Source organism: Marmota marmota, unplaced genomic scaffold (assembly GCF_001458135.2).
Source record: "Marmota marmota marmota unplaced genomic scaffold, marMar, whole genome shotgun sequence".
Classification (NCBI taxonomy): domain Eukaryota; kingdom Metazoa; phylum Chordata; class Mammalia; order Rodentia; family Sciuridae; genus Marmota; species Marmota marmota.
In genome coordinates, this window is record NW_026000229.1 from 19,014,945 (window position 1) to 19,035,805 (window position 20,861).

Sequence of the window (20,861 nt, forward strand, 5' to 3'; positions counted from 1 at the left end):
ATCAGAGTGAGTGATGTACACATTGCTTTTACTGCATGTGAAGATGCTCAATGGGCATCCATCATGTGAAAATAAGAATAGTGGACTTTGAATGTCACTCTTCTACATTATAGTGGAATATGGATTATCTTCTTAATCAAAAGCTTTTTTTAAATTAATGATATTATACCTGTGCTAAAGTAATACCAAATATATTGACATTTTCATACTAGGCACACATGACAGCATTTCAAAATCACAGGAAAACCAGGGCCAGAAAAATTAGAAAATTTATGACAGAATATCTCATAGCAGCAGAATTTCTTCACAAAAATAAAACAACAGAAATGAGGCTATAATCAAAGTAAGTTTCTGAATGACTCATTTGTGTTGATCAAGCACAGAAAGCTTTTTTTAACCAATAGGGAGTTAATTAAATCATGTCTGATTGTGGCAGCTAAAGAAATGTGTCCACAGAAAATAAACTTGTCTAAGGCCATTAGCCTTTCCATGAGAACAGTTGCATAAAGAATTGAGGACATTCAGAGCAACATCAATAGTCAATTAAAAGGCAGGGCAAATGATACTGAGTGTTTTTCCATGGCTCCTGATGAGTCAACAGATGTTCCTAGTACTGCTCAGTTGCTGTATATTTGAGAAGTCAGTGCTGAGTTTGAAGTGACAAAGATTTATTCTTTATCAGTAGTTCACATAGAATATTTATATGCAAGAATGTTTTCAAACAGGTTGAAGAAATACTAATTCAGTACAACTTAGGTAAAATCTTCTGAGATAAAACTTATTATGGGGAAAAGATGTGTGGAGCAGAAAAGGACTTGGACAAAGGTTTCAAAGTGTGAAGCACTTCAAGTGTATGTTTTGTATTATATTATTGGTCAGCAGATTTTTATGGAAAATATTTGAATCTGCCATGTATTGTCAAACCCGTAGTGTCCAATAGTGAACTTCATGAAGTCCCCTGAACTTAATCATCATTAGTCCCATGAAGTTTTTAACCAACAAGGAATTAATTGAATCATGTCTGATTCAATTATGACCTGCACCTTCAGTTCCAGCAACATTTTTTTTCTGATTTTAATATAAATTCAAAAGAAATGTCTACACTTCAGAATCAATTTTTGCAATTGAGAATCTTTAATCTTCCACTGGAAATGATTGACCTGTAAGGTATTAATAGGCTAAAAAAGCAAATATCAAGAGAAAGAAATAGGTAGAATTTTATAAATGCCTTTCAAGTAATAAAGTAATTAAAAAATAAAATATTAATATCAGTATTCAGCAATATCTGTGTGAAAAGACATTGTAGATATTCATTACAACATCAGCATTAATAGATGAATATTTGTAGATTTTAATATTAAAAAACCTTAATAGAATAATATTTTTATCTGATAGACCTTTGTTTTAAAAAATTATACTCAATTGTTATTTTATATTTTAAATTTCCTCAAAAAATTTATGGAAGTTTTTTTTTCTTGATACTTAACTACATACATTATAATCTTGATTTTGTGTCAGCCCACAATACCCAAAAACATCATTGCCCTTTGAAGAAAAAGTTTGCCAATACTTGAATTGATTGATATCAGTGTGTGATTGAAAAATATTTTCTCCTGACCCTATTCCTTATGTATCTTTACACAGTTATAGTTTGGTATTTAAAAAATCTCTTGTATGAATACAATTTCCATGGTTAACTAGTAGTCACATTAATCTGGAGTTGAATAGTAGTTCCACAAACTTAAATATATGTATTTCTAATTTAATTTTTTTGTGTGTGAATTATCTTAGTTCTGGTGTTGTTTGGGAGATGAAACCAAAGCAGAAATGGAAGCCTTTTAGTCAAAAGCAGATAATCTTACTGGAACAGTCATATCAGAAATATCAAGTATCACGAGACCGTGGCTGGATTAAGCTAGACAGTAATTTTGAGGTATGCCAAAATATTTTTGTTTTAAGCCTTATATGTTTGTAGTTCATAGTTTTATAGTTTTTCTTTGTTTATTTTGTTGTTGGGAGTAAAGAAAATTTTAATGCTCACTGTGTGCAGAAATTAATTTACATATTAGTAAATAAACTTTTATTTAGTAGTAGGATTGCTAGTGTATTTTGAATTAAAATGTTATTAACTCATACTATTAAGCAGGCTTTAAGTCTTTGTTTTTGCAATTTGTTCTATTTACAAATCATTTTCATGGAACTTGTTTTTAGTAATACTGTGGGGAAATCATGATTGCTTATTGAAATTTTTTTCTCTTATATTTCAAATGATACCTGTATATTGTTAAATAAAGACTGCTTTATGTATTTCATTGATGAAAAATAATGAATCCTGCTCAATTAAATTGTTTCACTGAATGATTGTTGGATGTGGGTAGATATCCACAAATAAAGGTGTGCTCTCCAGGAGACCTTACAAAGCTGAAATAAAATGTCATCTTTACTCCAAGAAGACTCCAGAAGCTTGACAGTGGTTTTTAGCTCAATCTGGTTTAGTCATATACTTTGGCTTCTCTTTGTCTTTAATATCTGAAGATTGAGTTTGTTACATTCTCTGTGAATGCCCCAATTAGTATTGGCTATGCTTCAGTGAAAAATAAACTATACTACTAGTGTCAAGGATAAATAAGCCATTAATTATTTGCTGTGTAACAAAGGTTGTTTAGAATTAACTGGAATTTTCCTTTACTGTTAAATTTTTTATATAAATAATTTTTAAGTATTACATCTATAATTGAAAACTTATAGAATTCTTCTTTTTCTAGTAATTTGCTAGAAAAGTGATGGCTTCTACTTCAGAAATCTTAATAGATCACCTTAATATAGTTATCTCTTTTGTTGAGATAAAAATAACCTTTTCTTTCTGCCTGATGAGGAAACAGATATTTAAAATAGGGTAACTAATCCGAGAAAAAAATATGCTTTTTTCTCCCCAGGTTAATTTTGGTAAAGTTCCAATGGAAATGCGTCTCCCTGTTCAGTGCCCTATTAAACGAGACTTTTTATCAGGAATTCAAGTTGAATTTAAGCAGTCTCCTCACCAGAGAAGTTTAAGGGCCAGGTTGTACTGGCTTCAGGTAAGATTGTCATCCTCAATTAAATGGATGTTCTAATCACTTTGGGAATCTTGGAAATGAAATTTCTTTTTTATATTGTTATAATCTACATTGAAATAGGCAATTTTTGGGTGCCTGGGAGTGTAGCTTAGTGGTGAAGTGCATGTTTAGCATGTGTGAGGTCCTCCGCACATAAATAAATACATACATACAACCAACCCATAAGTTGTATCTTTTCTTTTTGTTTTTATATTCCATGGATTCAGCATCTCACCCACAGTCCAAGTCTAGAGACCGTGTAACCATTGTGAGACTGAGTTGACCATTTAACCTGCCAAGAGTATTTTCTTAGACTGAGATTATGTGATTTTTAAATTTTTCTTGAAATATTTTAAGGGATTCCAAATAAGATTTTGTTCACCCATTCTTCCTAGCAAAGAGCAGGGCTTTATTGGAAGTTATTTTGGGGGACTTGCTTGCTTACTGTCTCACAGCCTCCCTTCTGTACTTCCTTTTAACCATTAAGTATTATTTAGGACATTTTTATTCTTTTTCTTATTTCTGCTTATCCTCTGTTTTCATGTTCAGTCTGTTCTTGTATTTTATTTAAACTGTAGAACTTTGAAATCCTGTGTGATGCAGGTACAGATATTTGCATTAATGATGTACAATTCTTAATACAATTATACAGCTGTTATTTTATATAATGGCTTATCCTTTCTGAAGTGTATAAAAAGTTTTAAAGATTTAAAGTAAAAATTTTATTGGTACCATATGTATGTGCTGATAGTTAAGATTAAATTAATGTTTTTCATAATACCTGTGAAACTGAAAGTTTATGTCTAAATAATTTAAAATTTTGCTCAGTTGATTTCCTTTTCTTTCAGGTTGATAATCAGTTACCAGGTACAATGTTCCCTGTTGTATTTCATCCTGTGGCCCCTCCAAAATCTATTGCTTTGGACTCAGGTAAAAAACAAAAGAAATACAGGTATACCTTATTCATAGAAGTTAGACCTTAGTTTGACCTAGTATTAAGCTTTGATAATTTCACCTTTATTCTTTTTTTTTTCTTTTAGAGCCCAAACCTTTCATTGATGTGAGTATCATCACACGATTTAATGAGTACAGCAAAGTCTTACAATTCAAGTAAGAAAGATTTCTGCTGTTTATCTAAAGGAATTTAAAACACTCTGTTTTGAAACTAAATATTACTCTTTTTGAAAATGACTTCTGTATAAAAATTATTTTCCAACTGAACCTATTAATGTACTTTTGGTTGAGTAATTTTTTATGAGTATTTATATAATAGTGCATGTTTTAAAATGTAGAATTCCTTCAACCACCTTCACTATTTTAGAATATAAAATAGTGAAAAAGAAATGAAGTATGTATTTGTGAGCTGTCTTCTTTCAAGCACTTGCTATACACTTTAAAAATTGGGTGATTCTTGCTACATCTTCTAATTATAATTATGTTTACTGTGACACGATACATTTGAGTGCTTGGGACTTCTGAGTGCTATTAATACCATATATTACCTCAGTATTACTCAGTACCTCTCTACTACCTCAGTGAAGTTTTTAGTGTACTGAAAGTATCAGTCTAAGTAGACTTCAATCTTATTAACATGATTTTTAAGAGACAAAGAAATAAGATCTGACTGTGGACTTTGATAAAATCATAGTTTTAACATTGAAAATCACCAGGATTGATTGAAACCCTTTTCCATCTTAATTTTTTTTTCCATAGGTATTTTATGGTCCTTATTCAAGAAATGGCCTTAAAAGTTGATCAAGGATTTCTTGGAGCTATTATTGCACTGTTCACTCCAACAACTGATCCAGAAGCTGAAAGAAAACGGGTAACGATTTTTATTCCTTGGGAAAAATATAAAGTTAAAAAATTTAAATCAAATTATAATAGATAAAAAGTTTCTGAGCAAATTATAGTAGATAAAAAAATTTACATTTTTCTATTTAATTTTTTTCAGACAAAATTAATCCAACAAGATATCGATGCTCTAAACACAGAATTAATGGAGACATCAATGACTGATATGTCAATTCTTAGTTTCTTTGAACATTTCCATATATCTCCTGTTAAGGTTTGTTATAATAATTATCTTGAAAATTTAGTGAAATTGTTTTAGAACTTTTAAAGGGTCTGTGTTTAAATGTAGCTTCTTATTTGTTTCATCACATTATTTGCCAGGAACTTTGTTTGATTAATCATAATAATTAAGACAATTCTCTGTAATGTATGTCAGTCATAATTCTCACAGATAAACCATCAGATCATGTTCTCTAGTCTTGAATTAATCACCTCTTTATTCAAGGAAGAAGCTGACAAAGGCACTTCTTAATTAAGCATAGCAGTGCTCACCAAGATTTAATGTTTTGGTTGTACTTTGTAACTACTAGCACTGTCTAAACAGTAAGCTATGAGTGCTCTTGACCAGAATGTGAAAACGCTGAAGTCGGTAGTATACTGTTCATGGGGTGTTCTTCTCATTTCCAGAATTTGTTTGTAACTAAGGAAGTGGAAAATTGGATACCTTTCACTTGCCTGATTTTGTGCTTTATGAACCCATTTCCTTTTCCCTTTTTGTTGTTTTTGCTTTTACAGGGGAAGACTACAGCTAGCAAATATACAAATGCTATCAACCATAATGCTCTGAACTTGTGTAATGGGCCAGATTTACAATTAAGTAACTCTTTAAAATATCGATGATCCTTTACATTCTCAAAAACTGTTGATAGCAGTTTCATTTTCATTTTCAATCTATTCAGCTAAATGAATGGATTTATAAAATAGAATTATTTAAAATTTATATATTAGTTTGATGGTATCAGACATAGCAACAGTATCAAGTGTAAGATTTATATTGTTTTATATGATATATTATACACAATTTCTTACGAGTAAATGAAAATCAGTTATTTATGGGGTTAAACAATACCTTCAACAAAAATTTACTGAATGCCTGTTATAAAATTGCCATGGAGGTACAAAATAACTTCATGGAATTTATAATCTTGGGGAGTATTAAAGGTGATTTACTTACTCATGTTTTTAGGCACACTGGGAATTGTGCCATGAAGTTGAATAATGAGCCACAGTTATTTTCTTAGTACTTGGTGATTTTGCCTTAGGGAAAGGTAGGAGCTCTTTCCACCTGAGCTTATCTTCCTGGACCTCAACACTCCCTGACTTTACACATGGGTAATCCACATTAAAGAAAAAACAAACCAGGTTTTCCTGGCCTCACCCTATGTCCATTCTACTCGAGCTCTACATCATTTAGGTAAAATGCCTAAAAAATGCAGAATGAGAAAGGAGAGTGATCAACTTTATTTGTCATGTTGAATTATCTTTTATATATGTGTTCTTGCACTATACGCCAGTGTTGATACAGCAAAAAATGTAAGCCAGATGGAAATGGGAAAATCCCACATTTAAGTAATCAGTGGGAGTGTCTATGGAAGCTGAAAACCTTATTACTCTTTTAAAAACTTATGGCAACTTGCTAACTATTACCATATTTGTCATGTTATTGTTGTGACATAGTTATATCAGTTATTATCTTAATTTTTCCATAAATGATTTACTTTAATTGAAAATAAGTAATATCCATTGTTCTGATGGCAGACTACTTGCGACATGTTTTTTTTTCTTAAGATGATTATGCCATTTTTGTGAAAGCTCTCCTCCATATGAAAATGGTATTTATACTTCAAATAGAGCTTTCTTTTTGAGTTAGACTGTAATTTTTTTATCAAAAAAAATGAGAATCAAAAGTATATTCTGTGTAATGTTCACAGGAATAGATTGGGAATCAAATTAATTTTGAAGGATACATTTGGTTGCATCCGACAATCTGGTACCTAAGTATTTAATTTTTTTGTTTTTATGTTTCATTTATTGAACATGATTTTTCTTTCAGTTGCATTTGAGTCTGTCTTTGGGTTCTGGAGGTGAAGAATCAGACAAAGAAAAACAGGAAATGATTGCAATTCATTCTGTTAACCTGCTGTTGAAAAGCATAGGTGCTACTCTAACTGATGTGGATGACCTTATATTCAAGTAAGACTTTTGTTAAAGTTCATTGGAAAGCATTTGTACCATTTGTGCCAAGGTTATGTTCCTGGATATCCTCTCCATTTGTACCACATTAGACTAGAAAATAGATGTCTCTTACTACTCATACTTGAAAAGTTTGGTTCATTTCCTTATATACTTTAGGTATGCTTATTTTATTTGTTACAATTAAGGGTGAATTTTTTTGGATACTCATATCTAGATAATGCATGAATGTAGAATAAAAATGGAATTATTTTAGTATAGAATATTGTAAAGGAACTGTATTTTAAAATAGTTATTTTAAGAAATATGTAGCAGTTGGGTAAGATTTCAGTATAACCATTTAGCAAAGTTGGAAATAAGAACTCCTTGCTACATTTAATGTGAGAATGTTTATGTGTGACAGACAAATGTACATTCAATCATTATTTGAATTCAATATTTAACTAAGGTATTAGAACAAATAGTTACTTGGGAATACAAAAAAGTCCATTTCTCATCTCACATGTGCACTAAATTTCAGAGGAAATGAAGGATAAAATACAAAATTCAAAGTGAAGAGACTTAAGAGAAGTTAATTATTATCAAATTTTGAGAAGTCCTTTCAAGCTTAAAAGCACTGAGAAAAAAAATACAAGATATTTTGACTACATAAAAATTATGGAGATATAACTCAATGGTAAAGCTCTAGCCTAGGTTGTGCAAGGTCCTGCATTTGACACCCATCACTGCAAAGTGAGAGAGGGAGAGACCACTTTATAGCAAAATTGGTGAAAACAATTAAGGAAAAAACTGGAAAATACTGATAATTATGACAGAGGTGATAAATCATCTTAATATTGAGCATTGATGAAAAAATCTAAAGATAATAGCCATAGGAAAATAAGAGATAATTTACAAAACAGATCATGATTGACAGGTATTGGAGTTGTCTGACTTTATTTTTACAATATATATAATTTGTCAAAGATTTCAAAATATGAGTAATCCTAGTACTAGAGCGAGTTGGATCTAAGAAATGTGCACTTTTTTATTCTTTTGGTATGAATGGAAGGATGTGAGTGTGTGTGTTGAGATATCATATTATATTTACATCATAAATATATACATGTATATATATCACACATATGTTATTGTTATCTTTCCCTTAGTAATTGTTTTATGGGGGAATTCAGTTTAAGAAACTTTAAAATGCAACCAGAGAGTTACATAAAATATACACATGGTAACATTAATTTTTTTTTTTTAAACCAGAAATTGGGCATGTCTGACCATTGTTCTTTATGGCACCACCACAAAACGGAATGCTAGGCATCTGCTCAAAATGATGACATAGGAGTTTTGAATAAAGATATAGAGAAATATGTTTGCACAATGTTTAGAATAAAAGTGGCATACAAAATGTTTTAGATATTTTATAGTTGCACAGAAAAGAAAGAATTCAAAGTGGGAAATGAGAACAAACTTAAAAATTATGGTATGGGTGGATGATTGTTGACTTTTTTAAACTATTACTCTTTTTGTTTATGAAAAATTTATGAGACTATACTATATTTATAATAATTTTGTTACCATAATGATAAGACATCAACCATAAATTGTATGTGGCAGATATACAAAGTTAATTGTGAAAGAAATAACTATGACTAGTTATTTCAGCTATTGCTGAAATTTCAAGTCCTTTTTTTTCAGAAAATAATCTCTTTTTTTTTTAATTTTAAACATCAGAAATGTATTGGTTGCTCAAAACATTACATTGATCTTGACATATCATACATCATACATTTGTCCAGAAAATAATCTTAATATCATTAAATCTTTCCTTTTTCTCCTCCCAGACTTGCTTATTATGAAATTCGATACCAGTTTTACAAGCGAGATCAGCTCATGTGGAGTGTTGTTCGGCATTACAGTGAGCAGGTAATTTCCCATCATAGTAGCTCATAAGGAATATACTTCATAAAATATTTAAGCAAAATATTTGTATGTAATTGTATAGTGTGTGGTAATGTTTACATATTTACCTCAATTTGTAATCTCAATACTTAGTGATTTCTTAAATGATTAATTTTTCTTTCTTCTACCACTCTTTATATTCCTTTTAAAATTTATTCCCATGCTATTTTCCCTTTGCAGTAATACCTTTTCAACTTTGGGAAATAATAGTGACTTTGGAATCATTAACTTAAGTTCTTCGGTGACAGCAGTTTCTAAATGTAGTCTAGTGGAGTTGTAGGAGGAATTCTAAGCCAGTTTCCTTCCTTTGCATCAGTCACTTCATGTTTTGGGTGTGTATACAAAAAGTAGTTGTTTCAGGCCACTCAAGTACCATTGCTGTGCCATGGAGCTGCATGGTGATATTTCTTTTTCCATCTTCTGCTGGAAGATCTTTTCACCTATAGTAATATAGACATTATTATTATTATATGTTCAAATAAGTTCTATTGTCCATTTTTTCAGTTAATAATTATTCTTCATGTAGTTCATTAGTAAAAGTGATGATAATACAATAAAAAACAACTAACAATTACTGAATTACATGTTCATTTAATATATTCTCACCATGCAACATGAGTATAACCTCCTGTGTTAATAGATGAAAAGGCTGAGGCTGATAGAGACTAAGTGACTTGTCCAAGGTCACATAACTGCTTATTAACAGACTGTGCCTTAAACTTAGTTCTGTCTAATTTGAGAGCTCCATGTAAAGTGTAACACAGTGCCTTGTACTTACAATATTGAAGATCTGGTAATGTATGTAGTTGTTGTTCTACCAGCTTGCCTGAAAACACAAACCTAATTTAGTCAGCATCCCCACTTTTTTCCTATTAAGTGTGGCTTGATGTTGTTTCTGTCAACAGTAGTAAATAATTTACTGTTTTTTTTTTCTTCTTTAGTTTTTAAAACAGATGTATGTCCTTGTATTGGGCTTAGATGTGCTTGGAAACCCATTTGGATTAATTAGAGGTCTGTCTGAAGGAGTGGAAGCATTGTTCTATGAACCCTTCCAGGTATTATTTTTTTTTAATTTCAGTATACATATAGAAAAATGGATATTCTATTTTTATTGACAAATAATAATTCATATTTTAATTGTATCTAGGAACTGAATAATGTTTAAATACTTAAAAATCAATTTTACATTTTTTATTTAAAAGTACTTGAGATGATATTGAAAGGTTATTTTAAAACTAAATGAGCATGTCTAGTGCTCTTCTGGGCAATAAATGTGCCCATGTCTTCCACAAAAGGATTAATGGGGCATTAAAACTGACTTTGCTTCATATTCAAGCTTTCAACAGACTTGTTCAGGAGCCTAGTATAGTGAGGGTTTTAATAGGACAACACAGAAAGAATAAATGAAAGAACAAAGAGTCCAAAATATGTGGACTCAGTCTATTGCTAGTGTAGTCAGTTTGAGCATTCTAAAGGAACTTTATACTGGAAGGCCAACTTCAGATTGTAATTAAAGCCTATGATTCACACCTGTTAAATTTGTCATCTTATGGAATCCTCTGAGGTCATGTGTGTTTAAAATATTTTCTATCACAGTGGGTGTGGTGTCATTATTCGGGATATAGGATAAAAATTGTTGCATCCCAGTCTTTATGGATCATAACACATTCTGTGTCTTCACAGAAACCCTGAAATATTAGATTGAAAGTCTTAAACTAATTTAAATTTTAAGTAGTAAACTTTTCTTTGAGCCAGGGTGCTGTTCAAGGCCCTGAAGAATTTGCTGAAGGATTAGTGATTGGAGTAAGAAGTCTCTTTGGACACACAGTAGGTATGTATCACCTATGTGTGTGTATATTTCCTTATTTTTAAATGGAAAATAAAAGTAGCCTGCTGATTTTCTAGTATAACTTGATGGTGTTGAATCACTGTACTTTATTTAAATAAGTTTATTCCTCTTCTTGATAAATGGCAAAAAATAATTTGTACATTTTTGCATATGAGGATTTTAAGCACCTATTAGTTTAAAACAGTTGTATATTGTGTACTGTGATGATGGTTTTCTAAAGAAACAATGTGACTCACTCTCCTGGGCCTTTTTGTAGGTGGTGCAGCAGGAGTTGTATCTCGAATCACAGGTTCTGTTGGGAAAGGTTTGGCAGCAATTACAATGGACAAGGAATATCAGCAAAAAAGAAGAGAAGAGATGGGTCGACAGCCTAAAGATTTTGGAGACAGCCTGGCCAGAGGAGGGAAGGGCTTTCTGCGAGTAAGTCTCCAGCTGACTCTTCAAAAACCCTTGACTTTTATATATGTATACTTTAAAATATGCACTCTAGCTATCATTTGAAACTTAGAATGCCACTTATGAGTCTAGGTCTGTCAGAGTAGCAATAGTGATAACTTTGGGAGCTGTGGTTTCCTTTTTGCTCTCCTTCCTCCCTGGCTCCACCAGTGCTATTCCCAAATCCCCAACATAGTTTTCCATTTGGACTGGGATATCTCTAATTGATGGCACCTTAGCCCTAGTGTGGAAGGGGAGGAAGTGAGCAGCAGGGGAATATGGTAGTGGTGATATTAGAGGGAGGAAGGGCTCTTGAGAGGCAGATTTAGTCCTCTAGTCATCCATTTTTGTGCAAGGAATGTATGAAACTTAAGTGATAAACCAGGAACTGCCTTTCATTGCTTTTTAAAACTTCTAAACTTATGTAGATATCATGTGACTACTGCTTAATTATATAGGTACTGAGTGAATTCTTTCCTTACAAATCATTACAAGAACATTTAAGTTCTATTTTTAATAAAAAGTATTAAAACAACATAGATAAAGCTAGAGTATTCTTTATCACCCCTCACCGCTTTCTAGAGGTATGTAATCTTTTCAGTTTAATGTGTGTTCAGTTCTCTTTCTATGTGTTTACAGAATATAAAAGTAATTTTAGTTAGTACCATTACTTGAAATTATTAAGAACATGTAAGTACTTTAATATTTTAAGTTTGGAAATAATTTTAGGAAACTGCAACTGCTGTGTTTGAGCCAGTGACTTTTAATGTCTGTTATATACTCTAAAGTACTTTGTCAGGATTACTTGCTACCTTGGGAGTTTCCTTTATTTTCTGTTTTCTACACTTTCACTAATTTGCAAAGTAATCTCATTAAAATTTGTAATTAGATCTTAGAGATATTTCACTCTACTCATTTTTACTGACATAGAAATTGAGGCTTACAGATAATGAATCAACTGCCTGGATTATATAGCTGAATATACCAGAACCGGAGTTAGAATATTTTTATTTACTGCTCTTTCTATTATAAGATTTTACTTCTGTAAGGTGTTCTAATTTAAAATTTTCTGTGATTTAATATTTATAAAATCACAGTGCTCACTTATATGTGCATGTTGTTCACATTATCAAGTCCTGTTTTTTAAAAAGCAATCGTTTCTAGTATGTGTGTAGAGACCCCTAGTGTTGGTTTAAAATGAAGCACCTTCCCTTCAGTCAAGGCTGTGACTGATTTTTTTTTTTTTTCCCCCAGGGAGTTGTTGGTGGAGTGACAGGAATAATAACAAAGCCTGTGGAAGGTAGGTTGAGAAGGGCTCCTTCCTGTGCAGAGCTGGAAGAGCTGATGCTTGACTAGCAGTTGTTGTTACTACTAGATGTTTAATAGAGAGAGTACGGACTATATTTTATATACATAGTCTTCAACTGTAATATATTTTCTTCAGAAAGCAGAAAGATTAAGTAGTGTCTGTGATTTAGACTTTGAGTGCAGGTTTCAACAGTTCCATCGACAGTCTAGATTCTTTGGGGCCCTTAGGAGCAATTGGCTTGTTTTTTTATTTGTTTTTATTCCCATTAAAAAAAATAATGTGCTCTCTGTTGTAATTCCTATCAAAAGCCCATGTGACTTCTGTGCAGCAATTGACAAGATGAATCTAAAATTTATATATAAATTGGAGAGTCTTAAATTAGTGGAAGCAATCTCAAAAAAAAAAAAAAAGAGCAAAATTGAAGGACTTACACTTTCCAACTTTAAAACTTACTACAGTATAAAGCTGCAGTAAACTAAGCTTGATCCTGATGTTAGTATAGACAAATAGATCAATGGGATACAATTGAGAGTCCAGAAATAAATCCTTACAATTATGGTTAATTGATCTTTGAAAGGGGTTCCCATTCCTTTTAGGACTATAAGCCTATTCCTTGAACACTAGGTTGTGTCCATTCTATAGAATAGAATGATCATTTTAACAGACGGTGCTGAGACATCTTGTATCCACATGATAAATGAAATTGAACCCTTACCTACACTGTATATTTATGATTAAATTCATAAATGTAAGAGAGAAACTATATAACTCAGAATAGATTAAATGCATAAATATAAGAGCAGAAGTATAAAACTCAAAAGAAAATATAGAAATAAATCTTTATTACTTTGGGTTAGGTAAAGCCTTTCTAGATGTGTGTCAACTGGACATTATCAAATTTTAACATATTTGTTTCTCAAAGGGCACCAACAAGAAAAGGAAAAGAGCTGCAGGATGGGAGAAAATTTTTTGCAAATTATAAGAGACTTGTATCTTGAGTATGTGAAGAACTCTTATAACTCAATAGGCAAAGGACATGAATAGGCATTTCTCCGAAGAAGATATACAGATGGCTAGTAAACATATTTCATTGGTCACATGGAAATGTAAATCAAACCACAGTGAGATACTACATTACACCTACTACTAAAGTCAGGTGTTAAAGAGAATGTGGAGAGATATGATCCTCATGCCCCACTGGTGGGAATATAAATAAGTACAGCCATGTTGGAGAAAAATAATCTGGCTTTGCCTCGAAAGGTTAAACCTGGAGTTACCATATGACTCAGTCATTCTTCTCAAAGATATATATCCAAAAGAACTGAAAAAGGTGTCCAAACAAAAGCTTGTATGTGAATATTCATAGCATTATTCACTGTAGACAAAATGTAGAAAAATCCTAAATGTCTCTCCCCTGATGAATGAATAAATTAAGACATGGCATATCTATACAATGGAATAGGGTTTAATTATAAAAAGAAATCAGGTACTAACACATGCTACAAGATGAAAGACACCTATGCTTGAAAACATGATACTTAGTAAAAAGAGCCCAGGTATAGTAGTCTACATGTTCAGTGATTCCATTTGTTTGAAATCCAGAATAGGAAAATCCATAAAGATAGGAAGTTTCTCTAGATGGTTTCCTAGCTCTGGGGAGGGAGCAGGGAAAGGAAGTAAACTGGGTGGTAGGATCAAGTGAGGAAGGGTAGGGGAAAATGGAGAATGGAGGAAGATTGCTAATGGCCATAGGCTTTCTTTTATGTGAAAACTTTTGCAATAAGGTTGTTATAATTTTTAAAAGTACACTGCTTGAAAAGTCTTGATGGTTGTCACAAAAAGAGAGAGAGAGAGAGAAGGTTTTCCTGTCAGTTCTTAGACCTTCCAGTCACTAATGCTGACTAAACTCTTAGGTCAATAGTTCTGAAACTTGAGCATGCCTTAAGGATTTGATGAAGTGATTATTAAAACATAGATTGCTGTCCCCGCACCTTCTAATTTCTGATTTAGGAGGTCTGGGGTGAATTTGCATTTAACACTTGGAGAACCACGATTTTATCACATTAAATTTAAATTTAACTTGTTCAGAATTTCAAATTCTTGAAGTTTTCTGGATTTGAAGCAGGTCAGAGACCCCCCTACCGAGAGACCCTCACCATTAATTAAGCAGAAACCCCCACCATATTTGTGGCTTGCAAATCGTCCCCTTTTCTCAGAAAGCTTCTTACATATGATGTCAGAAAAAACTTCTAGCCAGGCAATGTGGCACACATCTGTAATCCCAGCAGCTCAGGAGGCTTAGGCTCCAGGAGGATTGAGATTCAAAGCCAGCCTCAGCAAAAGTGAGGTGCTAAGCAACTCAGTAAGATACTATCTCTAAATAAAATACAAAATAGGGTTGCATATGTAGATCAGTGGTTGAGCACCCCCAGTTCAATTCCCAGTACCAAAAAAGAAAAGAAAAAACTTCTGCATGCAGAGGATATCGTGGTTGGTAGTTTCCTCTTTTTGTAAATGCCAGGTTTGCAGGAAAAAAAAAAAAAAACTTGCAAAACTCCTGGTCTAGAGGATGGAAGTAAAGCACTTGTCATGTAAAACCTCTAAGCCCCCCCTCCCACTAGCTATAAATATAGTTCAAAGAATTGCCAAAATCTCTGATCAGAGAATTTGGACTGACTGCAGTCAATAAACCTGCTTCCTGAAAATTCCTTAGGTGTTCAGGCTTTTCTGTCCTACTTCAAGTTTGGCTCAGGTTTTTGCTTATTTTAAAATATCTTATATTCATTATTTATGGTTTTCTGAAGGTGCCAAAAAGGAGGGAGCTGCTGGATTCTTTAAAGGAATTGGAAAAGGGCTTGTGGGTGCGGTGGCTCGTCCAACTGGTGGAATCATAGATATGGCCAGTAGTACTTTCCAAGGCATTCAGAGGTATGGAGAGCATGTTGTGTGTGAGCTGTTTCTGTGTTCTAATTGGTACTAGGACTGCATAGATAGATGAGATGTTTTGCCTGCTCTTAAAGCTCTATGTTTCATTGGAAGCTTTTCAGCTTTACAAGGTAAAGTGCTACCAGAAAGGAATAAGAAAAAACATTTTATGGCTCAGTTTCTCTTTTATTCCACAGATGTTTGCTCATACTTTTGATTCGCAGGTACCAAGGATTCAAAGAGTAAATAATCCAATCTGTGCTTTTACTATTTGACATTTTCTTTTCCTTAAGAAAAGCGTGAGGGCCTTAGAGTCAGATAGTCATGGATTTAATGTTTTTTTGTTTTATCTTGGACAAGCTATTTAAAATTACTGATCATTTTTATAAAATATTTATGTGTCTAATCAGCATGTATAATTGTATTATTTTGAAAGATTCTCACTTAGTTTCTTACCCTTTTTCTGCTTTCTTATTCAGGGCAGCAGAATCAACTGAGGAAGTGTCTAGCCTCCGTCCCCCACGCCTGATTCAGGAAGATGGTATCATTCGTCCATATGACAGACAAGAATCTGAGGGCTATGACTTATTTGAGGTAAATTCTATTCTTCACAGTCATGAGTGATTTTTTTTTATTAAAATATTTTTTAGGTATACATGGACACAATATCTTTATTTTGTTTTATTTTCATGTGGTGCTGAGAATCGAACCCAGTACCTCACATGTGAGAGGCAAACTCTCTGCCACTGAGCCGCGACCCAAGCCCATGAGTGATACTTAATTTAAAAAAAAAAAAAAAAGACTTCAAGGGTGAGAATTTCATGGATGGGTCTTTAAGTCCCTGAATCGTGAACTTTTTTGAAGGATTATAAATGATTTGTAGAGTAGAATTTGACTGTTTTTAATTTTAACATAACATTTTAAATGGAAATAATGGGTAACTTTTTTTTTTGGCACAGGAATAAAGCTTTTGTGTGTGTGTGCAGGAAAGATAATATCAGAAGATGTCATAGGCTATATCTGTTTCTGTGGAAACTCATGTAGTTAATGGTGTTAGTTTTGGTTTCCTGTTTTATAGGTAAATACTGGAATGTCATTTCTTTCTTTTCTCACCACCAAATTAATTTATTTGCACTACTTTGTACATCTAGGTTTATTTAAGTACATTAAACTGGAGGAAGAGAAAAAAGAGTGTATATGATTTATAATCTCATTAAACCTTGAAAATTAAAGTTTTTATATTTTGTTTTAGTTTTAACTTTATTATATTTAAAGTAATATATTCATGTATAAACTGCTATTCTCCCATGACTGATTTCCCCCCAAAGAAATAAATATGTTCCTCTTGATATTAAAATGACTCTTAATTGTTTTTAACCTTTGCTTTTTATTATATATGACTATGTTTAAACTTTTTGTGTGTTTCTAACTTTTTTTTCTTTCTTTTTCTGCCTACACAGCAAGAACTGGAAATACAGGAGTAAATGTTTCCTATACTACTACTTGATTTCATCCTTAAAACTCAAAACAAACTGTGGTATTAATTGTGTGTGAATTTGATTGAGAGTCAATTTTAGTGAAATTTTCTTTATGGCTTTCACCTCCCTCTCAACTTTTTTCAGTAATGACTACAAATGAAAATGGTATTATATCTGGTAATACTTATACAGGGTTAAGAGATCCCCATAAAAAATAAAAGAATACAGGAAATCTCTGTTCTCTATTAATGGGAGAAAGACTACTGGGTCCAGAAGTAGACATTTATACTATTATTTTGAAAATCTTACCTTTTCAGGTGATGTTCATGTGCATTTCATGTAAAGTTTAAAAAGGGGATAGTTGTTATGTCCAGTCTAATAAATAACTTTTTTATGTTTGTGAGTCCTGATGATGGAATTACACCCATCTCAGCTTCACAAATCACTCTAAATTTGCTCAAGTATGGGACTATGAGTGGGGTACATGTTTTAATAACTGAACTGAATTCATCCTCAAATGAGAGCTGGCACATGAATTTTGAGAATATGTTCTTTCAGTGTTTCTATTTCTCCACACCTCTCCACCGCCACCCCTTGGTTCTTGTGGTGCTAAGGATCAAATCCAGGGCTTCATACACGCTAGGTGAGCACTCTACCATTGAGCCACATCCCCAACCCAACCTCTGTTTTTTCTTTTATAATCCCTTAGTACTATTCCTAAATAAATAGCAATAATTTTTAATTATGTTACATACATTTTCAGCCTTAAGTATTTAGAGTTTTAAAAAAATTAATCTCCTTGTTAGTTATGCTTATTTCAGAATTGTTTGGTTTACTTTTTATAAATAGAAGTAGAATATGTAATTAGGCAAATTATGTGGTTTTTGAATATGTATTTATTTTTAAAAACCAAACCTTTTTTGCTTTTAAATCCTTAGGGAAGATTCATCTTAATGAGAACAAAATAATAATGATTATAAATTATCATTTTAAAATCATTACTCCCATAAGTTAATTCTGTAAGTTACATTTGAATTTCTTTTTAAGATATCTTGTCTCACACCTTTCACACTCTCCCCAAAATTGAAACCAAAGTAAAACTTAGATTTCTAATGTGTTGTAAATTTGAAGATAGTGAAACTATCAATTGGATTATGTATTTTTTGATAACTGCAATTATTTAAATAATTAAATACTTCACATATAAAAACAAACACTTTAAAGAAAAAAGAAAGACCAGCCTGTGCTGGACATATGGAAGAAATATTACTTCTTCCCAAGGGGCTGAGGATGTAGCTCAGTAGTAGAGTGCTTGTCTAGCATGCAGAAAGCCCTGGGTTCAATCCCCTGCACACCACAAAAAAAAAAAAAAAAAAAAAAGGCAGAGAGAGAGAGAGAGAGGTGGAGAAAGAAAGAAAGACTTCTGTAAGAGACCAAGTATAACAAACATGTAAGTATTAAGAGTAGCTGACAGGCTTTTCCTGTGCCTAGGTAATTGAAGTGAGGCAAGCAGGTCATGACATGTACAGTTTTCTATGAGAATCAAGCACAATAATGATTAAAGATGCTTTCTTGATCATCATCAATACTTACCCTTCCCAAGGCTCTTGGATAAATGCAGTAATTTTTTATTTTCCTGGTGTATTGCAATTTAAATGAGACAACTTTTGGGAACTTAAGATTTTTTTCTTATTGTTTACTTTCTGTTTATCTCTTTATGTTACTAAACCTTTCCTTGTGATTTCCCTTTTTACAATTATATGTCAATAAGCACAAAACTTCAAGAAACTTTGTTATTTTAGCTAAAGGTATAGTCACATTGTCTACATATAGTCATATGTATAGTAGTATTTATTAGTTTTTTGCTAAGATATTAAACAGCCCTACTGAGCGCTGTGGTGCACACCTGTAATCCCAGCAACTCAGGAGGCTGAGGCAGGAGGATTGCAAGTTCTAGGCCAGCCTCAGCAACTTAGTGAGATCCTGTCTCAAAATAAAACATAAAATGGACTTGGGATATGGCTCAGTGGTAAAGCAGCTCTGGGTTAAATTCCCATTAACAAGGAAAAAAAAAAAATTACGCAGCCCTTTACACTGTATTATCATTTACTGAAAGAAATACATTGTTTACTGCCAAGAGGATTTAGTAGCTTTTTTCATGGGTAGCAAGTGTAGGCATTTGATACTTGAGATATGTGTTCTTTTTCACCCTTACCCATCTTGCTATGATTGGCTAGTTGGGTAAGAAAAAGTATTTACTGATTTTTTTTAAAGCTATGCTGGATATACAGAAGAAAAAAAAAAGACTCTGACCTTAAGGGACCATGTATAATAAAATGAGTAAATAAAATCCTAGATCTTATTGTAATATAGGTATATTCTAAGTAAGTTATTCTTTCTGCTGAATACTGCATTGTTCTTTAATACTCAGCTTTTAGGATTTCTAAATCATATGCCATGATGTCATAGGATATGTTCTTCTGCCTGTCTGCTATCCTAAGGTCTTACTGTTTATATTACATACAATGCTTATATTGCACACCATGTGGCAAGTTTTTAAATTTAATGTCTATTTTGGTTTAGATGTTAATGATCATACAAGATTTGAAATGGTGTTCATTGCTTTTTCTTTTAAATTATTTTTTTCATGTTCTTAGAAATGTTTTACTAGCATTTAAAGTTCTTGTATTACCATCTATTTTTAAAATTTTGTATTTAATTTATTTTTTCTGTGGTGCTGAGGAATCAAACCCAGCACCTCACACATGCTAGGCAAGTACTCTACCAATAAGTCATTAGTGTACTAATATACTTAGTACATTAATTACTTAAGTACTCTACCACTAAGCCCTTGCATTGCCATCTGCTGAGGTAGCCTTACACTGTATACTTCACTGTTTTTAATTCCTGACATTAAAGTTGTTCATTTTACTAATAGTAATAATGCTCTGATAAACATGATAACATATTTGCTTTTTCATGTTTTGTGTTATTTACTTATAATTAATTTTAAGAAATAATTACTGGAGAATGGCCTTTTGAAAAGTATTGTTAATTTACTCAAGTAGCATTTTGGGAAAGAGGGGGGTGAATATTCAATCACTGCTGTCATCAGTGACTGAATATCTTAATCTGAATCTCAGACTGTAGTGGATTTTTAGTGTATGAAAAAGATGCTTTTCTAAAGTGTGTTAATGGTGATAAATTATACTTTAAAAACTCTTAATTTGAAACACAGTAGTCTAAGAACTAATGGAAATGCATAAAAGATAAAAAGACGGTAGACTTTCTTGTACTTGCATATCTAAATATTTTAACATTTAACTTTCATGCTAAAAAATACACTATATTATTATATTTTCCCCCATTTTGCTCTTTGAAGAAATTGAGGCATTTTATAAATAGCAAAAGCTTTTTGCTAATTCCCATAGGAGGGCTTGAAACAAGTGACCATCGCCGTGAAAACTGCTCTTCTGTGAGATGCATCCTACAGATGAGACCCCAGTTTTGTGGGGATTTCTCTTCCCTGTTCATGGCTATTTGTAACTGTCAAAGAATGACTGGGGACCAGACTTCTTTTAAAAATGTATATTTAAGCATTAAAATAATGTCAAGTGTGCTTTCTCTGCTTGTGTTGATTTTTATTATATTGTCCTTTTTAATAATATTAGTGGAATAATCTTGGTTGTAAAGCATTATGGTCTTATTCAGTGTTTATGTTCTGTATTATATATTATCACCTGATCTTTAATCATGAATTCTAGACATTC

At 32.2% G+C, this 20,861-nt stretch overlaps 1 protein-coding gene across 1 annotated transcript in view; it reads left to right on the forward strand.

The window, feature by feature from the left end:
* Nucleotides 1-20,715, forward strand: part of Vps13c (vacuolar protein sorting 13 homolog C) — a 176,092-nt gene extending 155,377 nt beyond the window's left edge. The window contains exons 68-82 of the mRNA XM_048793227.1: nt 1,792-1,933; nt 2,937-3,077; nt 3,944-4,025; nt 4,136-4,205; nt 4,809-4,920; nt 5,050-5,163; nt 7,003-7,142; nt 8,978-9,059; nt 10,037-10,150; nt 10,851-10,926; nt 11,201-11,364; nt 12,634-12,679; nt 15,493-15,616; nt 16,093-16,207; nt 17,074-20,715. Of these exons, the coding sequence (XP_048649184.1) occupies nt 1,792-1,933; nt 2,937-3,077; nt 3,944-4,025; nt 4,136-4,205; nt 4,809-4,920; nt 5,050-5,163; nt 7,003-7,142; nt 8,978-9,059; nt 10,037-10,150; nt 10,851-10,926; nt 11,201-11,364; nt 12,634-12,679; nt 15,493-15,616; nt 16,093-16,207; nt 17,074-17,097 (1,546 nt within the window). The 3' untranslated portion in view covers nt 17,098-20,715. The remainder of the gene's footprint in view (nt 1-1,791; nt 1,934-2,936; nt 3,078-3,943; nt 4,026-4,135; nt 4,206-4,808; nt 4,921-5,049; nt 5,164-7,002; nt 7,143-8,977; nt 9,060-10,036; nt 10,151-10,850; nt 10,927-11,200; nt 11,365-12,633; nt 12,680-15,492; nt 15,617-16,092; nt 16,208-17,073) is intronic.
* The last annotated feature ends 146 nt before the right edge of the window (nt 20,716-20,861 follow it).